At 39.6% G+C, this 16,155-nt stretch overlaps 2 protein-coding genes across 2 annotated transcripts in view; both read right to left on the bottom strand.

Moving 5' to 3' along the window:
* The window catches only part of LOC131462972 (cilia- and flagella-associated protein 251), a 15,857-nt gene extending 9,796 nt beyond the window's left edge, over window positions 1–6,061 (bottom strand). Inside the window, exon 1 of the mRNA XM_058634567.1 lies at window positions 5,890–6,061. Coding sequence (XP_058490550.1) covers window positions 5,890–5,935 — 46 coding nt within the window. The 5' untranslated portion in view covers window positions 5,936–6,061. The remainder of the gene's footprint in view (window positions 1–5,889) is intronic.
* Window positions 6,062–10,273: 4,212 nt separating this feature from the next.
* Window positions 10,274–16,155, bottom strand: part of sars2 (seryl-tRNA synthetase 2, mitochondrial) — a 31,881-nt gene continuing 25,999 nt past the window's right edge. Inside the window, exons 14-16 of the mRNA XM_058633286.1 lie at window positions 12,817–12,909; window positions 12,632–12,697; window positions 10,274–11,040 (exon numbers count right to left, since the gene is read on the bottom strand). Coding sequence (XP_058489269.1) covers window positions 10,834–11,040; window positions 12,632–12,697; window positions 12,817–12,909 — 366 coding nt within the window. The 3' untranslated portion in view covers window positions 10,274–10,833. The remainder of the gene's footprint in view (window positions 11,041–12,631; window positions 12,698–12,816; window positions 12,910–16,155) is intronic.

Raw genomic sequence — 16,155 nt, 5'->3', positions numbered from 1 at the left:
TAAAGGAGACTAAACAAGTCGATTATTTACACCATCCCCACCAAACTGTTTAAAGATGTGTTTCCTTTAATTAACAGCTCTATATTGACTCAAATTAATCTATCCTTATTAACTGGATATGTGCCCCATACGTTTAAAATAGAGGTTATTAAAACTCTTTTCAAAAAAGCGACCCTTGACCCAGATATTTTAGCTAATTACCGACCTATATCTAATCTTCCCTTTGTTTCTAAAATCTTAGAAAAGGCAGTTGCTAATCAATTATGTGAATATTTGCGCATTAATGGCCTGTTTGAAGATTTTCAGTCAGGTTTTAGATTAAACCATAGCACAGAAACAGCACTAGTTAAAGTTAGTAATGATCTTCTCTTGGCTTCAGATAATGGTCTAGTTTCTTTACTTGTCCTGTTAGATCTTAGTGCTGCATTTGACACCATTGATCATAATATTCTACTGCAGAGATTGGAGCAGACTCTTGGTATCACAGGTGCTGCCCTCTGCTGGTTTAAATCATACTTATCTGATAGATTCCAGTTTGTTCATGTTAATGATAAAGCCTCACAACAAACTAAAGTTAATTGTGGAGTTCCACAAGGCTCAGTGCTTGGGCCTATACTTCTACCTTATATATGCTTCCTCTAGGGAACATTATTAGAAAGCACAACATACACTTTCATTGTTATGCAGATGACACACAGCTATATTTATCACTGAGGCCGGATGAAATAAATCAGGTTGTTCAACTCCAGGAATGTCTCAGAGACATTAAGTCCTGGATGACCTGTAACTTTCTACTTTTAAACTTTTATACTCGGCCCTAAACACCTCAGAGAAAAACTTTCTGATTACATTGTCACTTTAGATGACATCACCATGGCTTCCAGTTCCACTGTGAGGAACCTTGGAGTTACTTTTGACCAGGAAATGTCATTTGATTCACACATAAAACTCATTTCCAGAACAGCCTTCTTCCACCTGCGGAACATTATGAAAATTAGAAACATTCTGTCTTTACAGGATGCTGAAAAACTAGTTCATGCTTTTGTTAATCTAGATTAGATTACTGTAACTCCTTATTATCAGGATGTTCCAACAAGTCTGTTAGAACCCTTCAGTTCATTCAAAATGCTGCAGCACCAGTTCTGACAGGAACTAGAAAGAGAGACCATATAACTCCAGTGTTAGCTTCTCTACACTGGCTCCACCCACAGTTTAGAATTCAATTTAAAATCCTCCTCCTCACGTACAAAGCACTTAATGGTCACGCCCCTTCATACCTGATAGTGACATCTTATGGTCAACACGTGAACACATTGGGGGTGTGAGGTCACGTGTATTTCTCATTACCTGAACCTAGGCCTTACCACCAGGCTTAGCAGGTTTTCTGGGGGAAACCCTGAAGTTAGACTTAAAACTTTCCTTTTTGATAAAGCTTATAGTTAGAGCTGGTTCAGGGAAACCTGGACTAGCTCTTAGTTCTGCTGCTATAGACCTAGACTGCTGGGGGATTTTCCTGTGGTGCACGCACATTCACTCTCTCACACTCAGGGTATGAATATGACTTTTTATATGTCATTAACCTTGTCTCTTTCTCTCCCTAGTTTGTGTCTTTCCTTCCTTCCCTCCCTCTCTCTCTCTCTGTATTCTCATCTTGCAGGTTGCAGGATCCAGATCCAGTTTTCGAGGCTATCCATATCATACATATCATCACCATTATTATTGTGCTATAATTAAAAGTCAATATCATTGACTGTATAAACTTGTAACTTGATACAGTTGTTGTGTATCTGCTCCTGGTCTCTCTCGCTCTTCTGTCTCTACCTCATCTCCCTCTTGTCCTTTCTCTCCCCCCTTTCTGTCCCCCACCTCTCCGCTGTCCCCCATTTTCCTTTCACCCCAACCGGTCGAGGCAGATGACTGCACATCTCTGAGCCTGGTTCTGTCAGAGATTTCTTTCTCTCCACTGATGCCTAGTGTTTGCTCATTGTGTGAACTGTTGTGTTTCTCTGCTCTCCTTGATGTTGTCTATGTACAGACTTGAGATCATGTATGTTATTATTTGGTGCTATATAAATAAAACTGAATTATCATGTTTATACTAGGGCTGAGCACAGAGCCGGATTAACGCAAAGGCAAACTAGGCACGTGCCTAGGGCCCGATTGGCAGGGGGCCCAGACAGAGGGACAATCAAAACCTAAAGATGACTTAGTCCGCGTTTCAAGACGATTTACGCTCCTCGTCCTGATGACGCGACGCTGTCAGGGCATTCTGAGGACAGTCTGCCCCGATCAACAGTCACGCCGGAGGCAGGCAGGCGGGAGAAGCCGCAGCGAGTGCACATGTCCGCGGCAAGGTCCGGGCGGGAGTTCGCTGTAAACCACCTTCGCCCCGAGCCCTTCCAAGCCGATCTAGAGTCGGTCGCGGCGCACCACCGGCAGAGAAAATTTCATGTCAAACTTATGTGTGACACTGTTGTATGATGAAGTCGGCATCAATTCATGGAAAAAACTGTTGAAAAGTTGAAATATGGAGATTAAAGGTTTCTGCCCAACAGTAATCTCCAATACTTACTGACCTAAATGGATTTGTTAAAAGACTGAACTTCTTTTTCTTTTTTTTTAAAACAACCTAAAACTGACTAAAACTGAGTTTTCGTCGACTAAAATTGGACTAAAAGTATCACATGACTGAAACTAATAAGCGTTTTAGTCCAAAAGACTAAAACTAAGACTAAATCTAGAATGGCTTCCAAAAACAACAGTGCACAGTTCACCATCCACAGAAACATCCAGACCAGTGGAGAAAACTGCTGAACAGTCCAGACCAGGAGCTGAGCTGCTGAGTGTTGAATACCAGAAAATGGAAGAGAGGTGATGCTTGATATCTTTACCACGACAGCACAGTTTCTCTTACTGCAAATTTTATTGGTCTTTGTATATTTGACTACTTATTAAACTATTCAATTTAATCAACACATTTAATTAAGATTTTCTGCAAAATGCAATAGCTTACAACATTTATCTTATTTGCTCTGTTTACATAGCAATGCTGACACCTATTGGTGATTTACTGGTACTACTGCCTTAACAATGACACTCACAATGGATAAGATAAGGATAATTTAATAGCATTTAATAGAGCCTTGTAGTAACCTATAAATATGGTTATAAAAATCAAAAAATAGTCTGATAGACTGTTTAATATACGACACATGACTTATTTTGGCATACAAAGAACCAACTCGTAACCAAAGACTATGCTATGTAAAATGTGAATCAACTTTTATTAGTAACTTTGGTAAGTTTCAGATTTCAATTCATAAATAACAACGATGGAGGGGGGCCCAAAAAATACAGTCTGCCCAGTATAGTCCATTTATTTAATCCGGCTCTGGGTGCAGACATGAGGCCATATTGGTTGTGCAAAACGAGGGCTTTAAACACATGCTGAAAGTGCTTGAGCCACGTTACGACGGTGCGCCGTCGCGCACCCAATTCAGGGAAAAGATTGTGCCAGACTTTTTTTGCTGATCCGAAAAATTATCCGATCCGTGACTGTAGGAAAGTCTACTGTTTTTTTCTGTTATATTATTTATCTAGCCCATTTACACCTTTGAGTTTCGTTTTAGTTTGTCCTAGTATGCTTTCCATACCCATGTGACGTCATATTCTCTTAACGAGGAGGTACGTTGATTCCGAGGTGTGGTGAAACTATGGTTGATACCAGTCGTGTGCGTTCATGCAGAAACGTGAGTTTATCTGCCTGGTCGGACCGTGAATACTGTCATTATAAGTCAATGGTCTTGTTTTCTTGCTGTTCGGCTGTTGCATTTACGCTAGGTTAACTATCTTGATCCAGAAATGCATGTTTAGTTTCACTCGGCAGTGATTTATTTTGTCCGCTAGATGGCGACATTGGCCATAGAATACTGTGTTTTGGCAAGTTACTCAGGGATGACGTGTTTTGAGTTATTGTAATGCTGTTCAAGACAGTTAAACTGATAATTAACTCAGGGTGTTTACGTCTAATTTCATTTGTATATTTTTGGTGATTATTTAAGATTAATAATTATATGCCCTTAATGTTATTAGTAGATTATGATGACTGGATATTACAATATATAATTATTTTCTTTTCATTTACGTTAGGACCACACATACACCCATATATGTCCACTGACCCACCTGTAACTCCAACAAGTAATCATTAAAGAACATTAAGGAACCTCTCTGTGTCCTGCTCTCTGATCGGAGCCCCTGTCCTCAAAGTGCTATCAAGCCAGCACATTCCCAGAGTACCCACTCTATCACAGTGACTCTGATCCGAGAAACGATCCGATCCGTGAGTTTTTTGATCCGTTGCACACCTAATGTTTATATATACTGCATACTGATCCAAAAGAATGTTTTACACTGACAGCAATATGCTTCCATAGTCTATCGAAACCAAATGTGAAATCTTTTTCTCTTTTTTTCCAGGTGCTAAATTCTTCTTTATTTGTTTGGTTTAGACAAAGATGTTACTGGCATCAGCTGCATGAATGAATAATGATGTATATGTGACGACTACAGGAACACTGATGAACATGATACAAGATAAAACAATCAGAGATGGCAGACTTCACTCCATTCACACAACAAGCCTCTGGCGGCCTCTGTTGGTCATGTTGGCAAGTGCAGGTGTGGAAGCAAAAACAAACAGACAGACAGACAGACAGACACACAGAGCCACCAAAAACAATACTTCGCTCCCACTCTGTGTTAAGTGACAGAGGTGTAGATGTATGTGTGCATGATACTGTATTTATGTGGAGTTTGCAGCTTGTTGTAACAATCAGATCCTTCCCGTGTTATATTTGATATGCTGTGTGTCCAGTTGGCTCATATGTGCTGTTACAGAAAAAATAATAAAAATGAAGTTTAAAAAAGTAAGTCAACGATCTTCTTTTTTCAGTGCATTCACATTAATAATTCTCTCTTGAACAATTATGAATCAATGGTTCATTTCCACCAATCATTGGATAGTTAATCAGAGGACAACACAGAACAGTAAATACTTATTTACAATTAGAAATTTATCAACAATTTTCTGTCAAACTCTCTAGGAGGAAGCATGATTCTCATGATGCAATGCAATTCATTTTCTAAGTGGGCGTGATGGGGCCTTTCCACACGTCTCTGCAGTAACCGGCTCGCCTCCACACCATGGTTTAAGTAGTTTCCACTAAAATAGTACCTGGTACCAGAACCACTGATCGCCCCTGCCGCTGGAGTCTGTGCTCCGGAGACATCCGACATAGAAATCAAGCCGAACAGTGCCGAACTGTAGATCAGTTAAAACTACTTAATAATCCAAAAACGTCAGTTAATCTCCAACAGCTACAGGAGTCTGGTGTATTTAGCGACAGCACTGCTGCTGTGTGTCAGACGGAGTCTGTGCTCAGGTCATGTACCAAGTACGGAACAAATATTTTTAATGAACTGATTCTAGTGATTTGATTCAGTTACACTGAAAACAAGTGCTTTACAAGTCACTGTGTGTAGCAGCCGTGCAGTGATGGCTCCGCCCACGTTGAGCAGGTACTTGTTTTGTAGTGGAGATGCAACCTAAACACGCAGACAGACATGCTTGTGACAGTCCAGCAGACAGACAGATAGACAGACAGAGAGACAGAGAGGTGGACGCATCACAAATTATGTAACAACCTTTTGTTTAAGTTTAAAACCATCTGGTTAACACACACACACACACACACAGACACAACTGCCGTTTAAATACAAACGTTGTCGTTCATTCAGCAGCTTGTGTGTGGTGTCGCTATAATAACACATAACATGGCGACAGCAGAAGCACACACACACACACACACACACACGGTGAACGCTTACCTCCGACTGCAGCACAGAGGAACACTGCGGTTATCAGGAGTCCCATAAGATCTGGAGAGTGACACTCCTGCACGAGACAACCTTCAAATAACGGACTGGAGACTCTCTCTCTCTCTCTCACTCACACACACACACACACACAAACCGGGGGAGGAGGAGCCGAGCCGCGGATAGAGAGAGAGGGACAGCGAGAGGGAGAGAGACAGACAGACAGAGAGAGAGAGAGAGAGAGAGAGATTTTAACAGGCTTTTGAGGGTTTGAGAGAAGGTTAGTTTAAGGTTGTATTTAGAATGTAGCTTATGTCACAGTCAGGGAGATCTAAATCTAAATGTGTTCACATAATCATATAAAACATCAATGATCAAATGTTAAGGTGAAGATGTGGTCTATGTTAAGGTGAAGATGTGGTCTATGTTAAGGTGAAGATGTGGTCTATGTTAAGGTGAAGATGTGGTCTATGTTAAGGTGAAGATGTGGTCTATGTTAAGGTGAAGATGTGGTCTATGTTAAGGTTAGGGTAAGTCTCCAGGAAATGACTGTGAGTCAATGTAATGTCCTCTGAAGTCATGGAAATCAGACTGTGTGTGTGTGTGTGTGTGTGTGGTGTGTGTGTGGTGTGTGTGTGTGTGAAGCCACTTTTGGGATTCAAGCTTTAGTCTCTTAGGTGTAACTGGGGTTTGAGATCAGTCGGGTCATCTTTACTGCTGTAGTTATCATGCAGGAGTGTATGGACAGATAATAGCATGATGTTCAGTCTTAGTAAAAACATGGCTGCCTTCAGAGGAAATCTGAAAAAAAAAGCTCACCGAACATCTATGATATAAATATATGTCTGAGATACATCAATAATATGTTATATATTGTTCCTCATAGATCTATAGTATAGTTTATTCTTCTGTAAAGGGAAACTGAAGTTTGTAAACCGTTGTTAAGCTCACAGACACACAACTTCAAACACTTACAGTCACAACCAGTGAATGATGGAGGCAGCAGTGGACTCCTCAGTGCTGTCATGTTTCCTGTGGAGTGAGTAGTTCACCACGTTCAACAGCAGCAGATATTCTTATCATACGACTTAAGTGTAGATTTGACATAGATTCTTATATCATAGACTTAAGTGTAGATTTGACATAGATTCTTATATCATAGACCTAAGTGTAGATTTGACATAGATTCTTATATCATAGACTTAAGTGTAGATTTGACATAGATTCTTATATCATAGACTTAAGTGTAGATTTGACATAGATTCTTATATCATAGACTTAAATGTAGATTTGACATAGATTCTTATGTCATAGACTTAAGTGTAGATTTGACATAGATTCTTATGATATCATAGACCTAAGTGTAGATTTGACATAGATTCTTATGATATCATAGACCTAAGTATAGATTTGACATAGATTCTTATATCAAAGACTTAAGTGTAGATTTGACATAGATTCTTATATCAAAGACTTAAGTGTAGATTTGACATAGATTCTTATGATATCATAGACCTAAGTGTAGATTTGACATAGATTCTTATGATGTCGTAGACTTAAGTGTAGATTTGACATAGATTCTTATATCAAAAACTATGTGTAGATTTGACATAGATTCTTATATCATAGACTTAAGTGTAGATTTGACATATATTCTTATATCATAGACTTAAGTGTAGGTTTGACATATATTCTTATGATGTCGTAGACTTAAGTGTAGATTTGACATAGATTCTTATATCATAGACTTAAGTGTAGATTTGACATAGATTTTTATGATATCATAGACTTAAGTGTAGATTTGACATACTGTATATGCTTATATCATAGACTTAAGTGTAGATTTGACATATATGCTTATGATATCATAGACTTAAGTGTAGAATTGACATAGATTCTTATATCATAGACTTAAGTGTAGATTTGACATATATTCTTATATCATAGACTTAAGTGTAGATTTGACATAGATTCTTATGATATCATAGACCCAAATGTAGATTTGACATAGATTCTTATGTCGTAGACTTAAGTGTAGATTTGACATAGATTCTTATATCATAGATTTGAGTGTAGATTTGACATATATTCTTATATCATAGACTTAAGTGTAGATTTGACATATATTCTTATGATGTTGTAGACTTAAGTGTAGATTTGACATAGATTCTTATGATATCATAGACCTAAGTGTAGATTTAAAATAGATTCTTATGATATCATAGACCCAAGAGTAGATTTAACATAGATTCTTATGTCGTAGACTTAAGTGTAGATTTGACATAGATTCTTATATCATAGACTTAAGTGTAGATTTGACATAGATTCTTATATCATAGACTTAAGTGTAGATTTGACATAGATTCTTATATCATAGATATGAGTGTAGATTTGACGTATATTCTTATATCATAGACTTGAGTGTAGATTTGACAAATATTCTTATGATGTCGTAGACCTAAGTGTAGATTTGACATAGATTCTTATATCATAAACTTAAGTGTAGATTTGACATAGATTTTTATGATATCATAGACTTAAGTGTAGATTTGACATATATGCTTATGATATCATAGACTTAAGTGTAGATTTGACATAGATTCTTATATCATAGACTTAAGTGTAGATTTGACATATATTCTTATATCATAGATTTGACAAATATTCTTATGATATCATAGACTTAAGTGTAGATTTGACATAGATTCTTATATCATAGACTTAAGTGTAGATTTGACATAGATTCTTGTATCATAGACTTAAGTGTAGATTTGACATATATTCTTCACTTAAGTGTAGATTTGACATATATTCTGATTTAAGTGTAGATTTGACATATATTCTTAATTTAAGTGTAGATTTGACATATATTCTTGATTTAAGTGTAGATTTGACATATATTCTTGATTTAAGTGTAGATTTGACATATATTCTCAATTTAAGTGTAGATTTGACATATATTCTCAACTTAAGTGTAGATTTGACATAAATTCTTGACTAAAGTGTAGATTTGTTTTGGTCAGCCTTTTCTCAACTTGTTAAAACTTTGTTTTCTTTGTGTCCCCACTGGCAGCCAGTTATGATTATCCTGACCAAAAATGTCATTTAGCAGACGCTTTTATCCAAAGCGACTTACAATAAGTGCATTTAAACATTTGGGTACAAACAAGAGCTAGAAGTAAGTAAGAGCTTCAAGTAAGCCAAACTTTAAAGTGGTAGTCATAAGTGCGATGAATAAGCAAGTTTTGTTCTTAGTCTTAGTCGAGGTAGAGTCGGAAGAAATGTGTTTTTAGTCGGCGGTGGAAGATGTGGAGGCTTTCTGTTGTTCGGATGTCGATGGGGAGCTCGTTCAACCATTTGGGAGCTAGGACAGTGAACAGTCTCGAGTTCTGTGAATGCCTCTGCGATCCTCTCAGTGAGGGGGCAGCAAGCCGATTTGCCGATGCAGAGCGGAGTGGGCTGGCTGGGGTGTAGGTTTAGATCATGTCCTGGATGTAGGATGGACCGGATCCGTTTGTAGCATGGAACGCAAGCACTAGAGTCTCGAAGCGGATGCGAGCAGCTACAGGAAGTCAGTGAAGGGAGCGGAGGAGCGGTGTAGTGTGGGAGAATTTTGGTAAGTTGAAGACCAGTCGAGCTGCTGCATTCTGGATGAGCTGCAGAGGTCGTATGGCACACGCAGGGAGACCAGCCAGGAGGGAGTTGCAGTAGTCCAAGCCTGAGATGACAAGAGCCTGGACCAGAACCTGTGCCGCCTTCTGGGTTAGAAGAGGCCGTATCCTTCTGATGTTGTGCAACATGTATCTGCAAGATCGAGCTGTTGCAGCAGTGTTTGCAGTGAGGGAGAGATGGTCATCAAGTGTCACACCCAGGTTCCTTGCGGTATGAGACGGAGTTACCACAGAGTTGTCGAGGGTGATGGTCAGGTCTGTGGTGGGAGAGCCCTTTCCTGGGAGAAAAAGAAACTCAGTCTTGTCGAGATTGAGTTTCAGGTGATGGTCAGACATCCACTGAGAGATGTCGGTCAGACAAGCGGAGATCCGTTCTGCTACATGTGTGTCGGAGCTGGGAAAAGAGGGAATGAGTTGGGTGAACAACAGAACCAAGAGAGTTGCTGTATAGAGAGAAGAGGAGAGGGCCCAAGACAGAACCCTGAGGGACCCCAGTAGCTAGAGGACAGGGTTCCGACACAGATCCTCTCCAGGTTACTCTGTATGTTCGGTTTTGAAGATAGGACGAGAGTAGGGTAAGTGCAGAGCCTGAGACACCTAGTTCTTGAAGGGAGGATGAGCACAGAGTTGAGAGTCCTATGAGATACCAAGAAAGTCCAAATGGATACAAGTCATGCCTGTCAGCACTTACAGTGGTCAGAAACATTGTATACAGTGACAACCTGGAAGTTTTGGGGCCTTAATAAGACCTTTAATTCTGGACATGTACATAATTATGGACTACACAGTTTGAAGTGCTGGTTAATTAATTTTGTACATCAATCATTTAAACAGCTGCTATTGTTACAGCGATGACTTTGGAACACTCTTATAAAATGTGTCATAATTACATATTTTGGACAGATAAGTGTTGCTGTGCATCTATAGAGTTCTCTTGTGTTGCAGACACTGTGATAATCTGTTATGCAGATATTTCACCTTCTATTGTCAGACAAAACATACTCTGGCCACCTCAGTGTCTGCAATCCTGTTCAAACTCACATCCATCAACTATCAAGAGCAAGAGAAAGTAGCTCAGACTACAGATAAACAAGCTGGGACACATGGAGGATGGAGTGTGGTTACTATGGAGATCATTATTTTGCATTTTTAAACAGTAAACCTGAAAAAATGTCAAGCAAAGGGAAAAAAAAATGGACTTTAGAGTGTAAGTGACCATGAGCCGTTAGAGTCATTAGAGTCATTCAAGCTTCGATTCAATTCATCTGAAGAACAGTAGAGATGATTAACAATGTGTACACTTTTTGTCCAGAAAGCCTGCGTTTGTAGGTGTTTGATGTTGAGCTCTCTGGTCTGATCTGGTCTGGTCTGGTCTGCGTGGTCGACTGTGCTGGTTGGGTCCCATGTATTTCAGTGCAGTGTGTGACGGCTTCTCGATCACGTTTAGACCTAAATATGGCTGCAGAGCTTCTGGGACACGCACCGTCCCATCCTGAGGACAAAGGCAGAAGGAAAAATAATGCTCCGTTATTGTTAATGTGAACATTTATAAAAGCAAACTCCACTGTGAACATTAATTCCTGGCCTTTTTAATCAGGATTTGGAGAATACACCATGAGTAACATGACTCAGTCCTGATTTTGATTTTGATGACTTAAGACTGGATTTGACAAAATGTAAAGAGACTTTAACATCAGTGACTCGTGACTTCTCTTTGACTTCCCCAAAACCCAAATAATAAAAAGTATATTATTAAGGAACGCATCTGTGCGTGTGAGCTGTTGGCACAACATCCGATCAAATTACATCTACGTTGTTTTGATCCGACAGCATCCATCCAATCAAATTGCAGGACAACCAATGAAGAGGAACTGTCAAACAACACGGCAGTTAGAAAAAACGACACCAAAGATAGTTTTGTTCAGGTCTAAAAACTACGAGGTCAACAGTAATATACGGGTCTAAGATCACAGACGGACATTTGAAGTTCAACAAATAATGAAAAGTTATGAAGGAAAGCTAACATTTAGTGGCTAAGTAACCTGTGTAGTTAATATGAGGCTGTAAACCCACTGTTAACGTTACACTGCAGGTTCAAGCATAAGTGAGTTTTTAAGTGGGGTTGTATGAGGTACTTATACATAACACAGTGTGCTGAAGAGAGTGAATTAACGAGCGATATAACCTCAGTATTGTGACAAAATGGGCCGTCCTGAAGGCAAGGTAAAGCCACCAAATACTTCATCTTCATTTTATTAGGTTTGCCTATTTTAGGAGGCTTAAATACGTTTAGCTTCAGGGCCAGTCCACAGCAGTGTACAGCCTGTAAAGTGGTGTGCTGTTAGCCGTGTCTGCTTCTCTGTACTGATCCCCATCTTCTGTGTGTAGTCCCTGACACAACCCCACTTCACACATCCCAAATCAATTTTACCTCAAAGCAGTGCCTTGGGTCCAGCCTTTTCTCTGTTGTGTGTGGTCAATCGTGACGTGGAGGTGGCATACAGGTCTAATGTAACTGTAATGTTCCTGCTATTGTCTTTACCAGAATTGATGCTGTCATTTGATGCTGCAGAGACTGAGCAACCTGAGCCTCTTGATGAAGTAGAGAAGGAGAAGGGCTGTGTGCTGCATACCATGAGAGGCAGAAGAAGGATGTTGGGACCACTCCAGCACTACAGCTAAGTCTTGACATAGCAGAAGGACAGAACGCGCTCCGATGCTCCAGTGGAGCAGGTTTTCAGCCATGTTGGCATCCTACTGCGACATATGTTTGTCTGGTCCACCACTCGATATTTCATTTAAAATATTAAATATTGAAATATTCAGAAATATTGTCATCCTTTTTAAACATAAATGTACACAAAACTAAAGAGAAGTGTTTTGAATTTATTAAAAGCCCTGACGTCTGACGTCCTTTGTCCGGGGCTCTGTGGAGTAGCAGCTGCTCTGGGTTCACCCAGGCTGATCTTTCTCACTTCCTACCAGGACATTCACCTCCTGTTCAATTCAACCAAACCTTTACATTGAATGGTTTTTGCTGCTTTATAGACAAAAATACTGCAGCCTGAAGCTGAACGTCTTACTTTCGTCTGATGAGTCTCCAGGATGGCGATGATCATTCGTGGGATGGCACATGCTGTAGCATTTACCTACAAGTGAAAAGGATTCACAAACACGTTATAATAATAATAATAATAATAATAATAATAATAATAATAATAAAGTGCAGCAGAGCTACATCTGCAGTGAAGTGACAGTGAGGTCTTACTGTGTGAGTGTACTGCAGGCTGCCGTCCTCACGCTCATACAGGATGTTGAGGCGTCTGCTCTGGTAGTCTGTGCAGTTAGACCCACTGGAAATCTGACATGGACACAAGTGACACACATGAACACAGCTCATTTTTGACAGGTACCTGACTTAGATGAACACATGAAGACAGCTCATTTTTGACAGGTATCTGACTTAGATGAACACAGCTCATTTTTGACAGGTACCTGACTTAGATGAACACATGAACACAGCTCATTTTTGACAGGTACCTGACTTAGATGAACACAGCTCATTTTTGACAGGTATCTGACTTAGATGAACACGGCTCATTTTTGTATCTGACTTAGATGAACACGGCTCATTTTTGACAGGTATCCGACTTAGATGAACACAGCTCATTTTTGACAGGTATCCGACTTAGATGAACACATGAACACAGCTCATTTTTGACAGGTATCTGACTTAGATGAACACATGAACACGGCTCATCTTTGTATCTGACTTAGATGAACACGGCTCCTTTTTGACAGGTATCCGACTTAGATGAACACATGAACACAGCTCATTTTTGACAGGTATCCGACTTAGATGAACACAGCTCATTTTTGACAGGTATCTGACTTAGATGAACACATGAACACGGCTCATTTTTGTATCTGGCTTAGAAGAAAACGGCTCATTTTTGACAGGTATCCGACTTAGATGAACACAGCTCATTTTTGACAGGTATCTGACTTAGATGAACACGGCTCATTTTTGTATCTGACTTAGATGAACACGGCTCATTTTTGACAGGTATCCGACTTAGATGAACACAGCTCATGTTTGACAGGTATCTGACTTAGATGAACACATGAACACAGCTCATTTTTGACAGGTACCTGACTTAGATGAACACATGAACACAGCTCATTTTTGACAGGTACCTGACTTAGATGAACACATGAACACAGCTCATTTTTGACAGGTACCTGACTTAGATGAACACATGAACACAGCTCATTTTTGACAGGTACCTGACTTAGATGAACACATGAACACAGCTCATTTTTGACAGGTATCTGACTTAGATGACCACATGAACACGGCTCATTTTTGTATCTGACTTAGATGAACACGGCTCATTTTTGACAGGTATCCGACTTAGATGAACACATGAACACAGCTCATTTTTGAAAGGTATCCGACTTAGATGAACACATGAACACAGCTCATTTTTGACAGGTATCTGACTTAGATGAACACATGAACACGGCTCATTTTTGTATCTGGCTTAGAAGAAAACGGCTCATTTTTGACAGGTATCCGACTTAGATGAACACATGAACACAGCTAATTTTTGACAGGTATCTGACTTAGATGAACACAGCTCATTTTTGACAGGTATCCGACTTAGATGAACACAGCTCATTTTTGACAGGTATCTGACTTAGATGAACACATGAACACGGCTCATCTTTGTATCTGACTTAGATGAACACGGCTCCTTTTTGACAGGTATCCGACTTAGATGAACACATGAACACAGCTCATTTTTGACAGGTATCCGACTTAGATGAACACAGCTCATTTTTGACAGGTATCTGACTTAGATGAACACATGAACACGGCTCATTTTTGTATCTGGCTTAGAAGAAAACGGCTCATTTTTGACAGGTATCCGACTTAGATGAACACAGCTAATTTTTGACAGGTATCTGACTTAGATGAACACGGCTCATTTTTGACAGGTATCTGACTTAGATGAACACGGCTCATTTTTGACAGGTATCTGACTTAGATGAACACAGCTCATTTTTGACAGGTATCTGACTTAGATGAACACATGAACACGGCTCATTTTTGACAGGTATCTGACTTAGATGAACACATGAACACGGCTCATTTTTGTATCTGGCTTAGAAGAAAACGGCTCATTTTTGACAGGTATCCGACTTAGATGAACACATGAACACAGCTAATTTTTGACAGGTATCTGACTTAGATGAACACAGCTCATTTTTGACAGGTATCCGACTTAGATGAACACAGCTCATTTTTGACAGGTATCTGACTTAGATGAACACATGAACACGGCTCATCTTTGTATCTGACTTAGATGAACACGGCTCCTTTTTGACAGGTATCCGACTTAGATGAACACATGAACACAGCTCATTTTTGACAGGTATCCGACTTAGATGAACACAGCTCATTTTTGACAGGTATCTGACTTAGATGAACACATGAACACGGCTCATTTTTGTATCTGGCTTAGAAGAAAACGGCTCATTTTTGACAGGTATCCGACTTAGATGAACACAGCTCATTTTTGACAGGTATCTGACTTAGATGAACACGGCTCATTTTTGACAGGTATCTGACTTAGATGAACACATGAACACGGCTCATTTTTGACAGGTATCTGACTTAGATGAACACATGAACACGGCTCATTTTTGTATCTGGCTTAGAAGAAAACGGCTCATTTTTGACAGGTATCCGACTTAGATGAACACATGAACACAGCTAATTTTTGACAGGTATCTGACTTAGATGAACACAGCTCATTTTTGACAGGTATCCGACTTAGATGAACACAGCTCATTTTTGACAGGTATCTGACTTAGATGAACACATGAACACGGCTCATCTTTGTATCTGACTTAGATGAACACGGCTCCTTTTTGACAGGTATCCGACTTAGATGAACACATGAACACAGCTCATTTTTGACAGGTATCCGACTTAGATGAACACAGCTCATTTTTGACAGGTATCTGACTTAGATGAACACATGAACACGGCTCATTTTTGTATCTGGCTTAGAAGAAAACGGCTCATTTTTGACAGGTATCCGACTTAGATGAACACAGCTAATTTTTGACAGGTATCTGACTTAGATGAACACGGCTCATTTTTGACAGGTATCTGACTTAGATGAACACGGCTCATTTTTGACAGGTATCTGACTTAGATGAACACATGAACACGGCTCATTTTTGACAGGTATCTGACTTAGATGAACACATGAACACGGCTCATTTTTGACAGGTATCCAACTTAGATGAACACATGAACACGGCTCATTTTTGACAGGTATCTGACTTAGATGAACACGGCTCATTTTTGACAGGTATCTGACTTAGATGAACACATGAACACGGCTCATTTTTGACAGGTATCTGACTTAGATGAACACGGCTCATTTTTGACAGGTATCTGACTTAGATGAACACGGCTCATTTTTGACAGGTATCTGACTTAGATGAACACGGCTCATTTTTGACAGGTATCTGACTTAGATGAACACGGCTCATTTTTGACAGGTATCTGACTTAGATGAACACATGAACA

This window comes from Solea solea, chromosome 7 (genome assembly GCF_958295425.1).
Source record: "Solea solea chromosome 7, fSolSol10.1, whole genome shotgun sequence".
Lineage (NCBI taxonomy): Eukaryota > Metazoa > Chordata > Actinopteri > Pleuronectiformes > Soleidae > Solea > Solea solea.
Note: the sequence above shows the minus strand (reverse complement) of the source record. Positions and strands in the feature narration are given on the sequence as shown.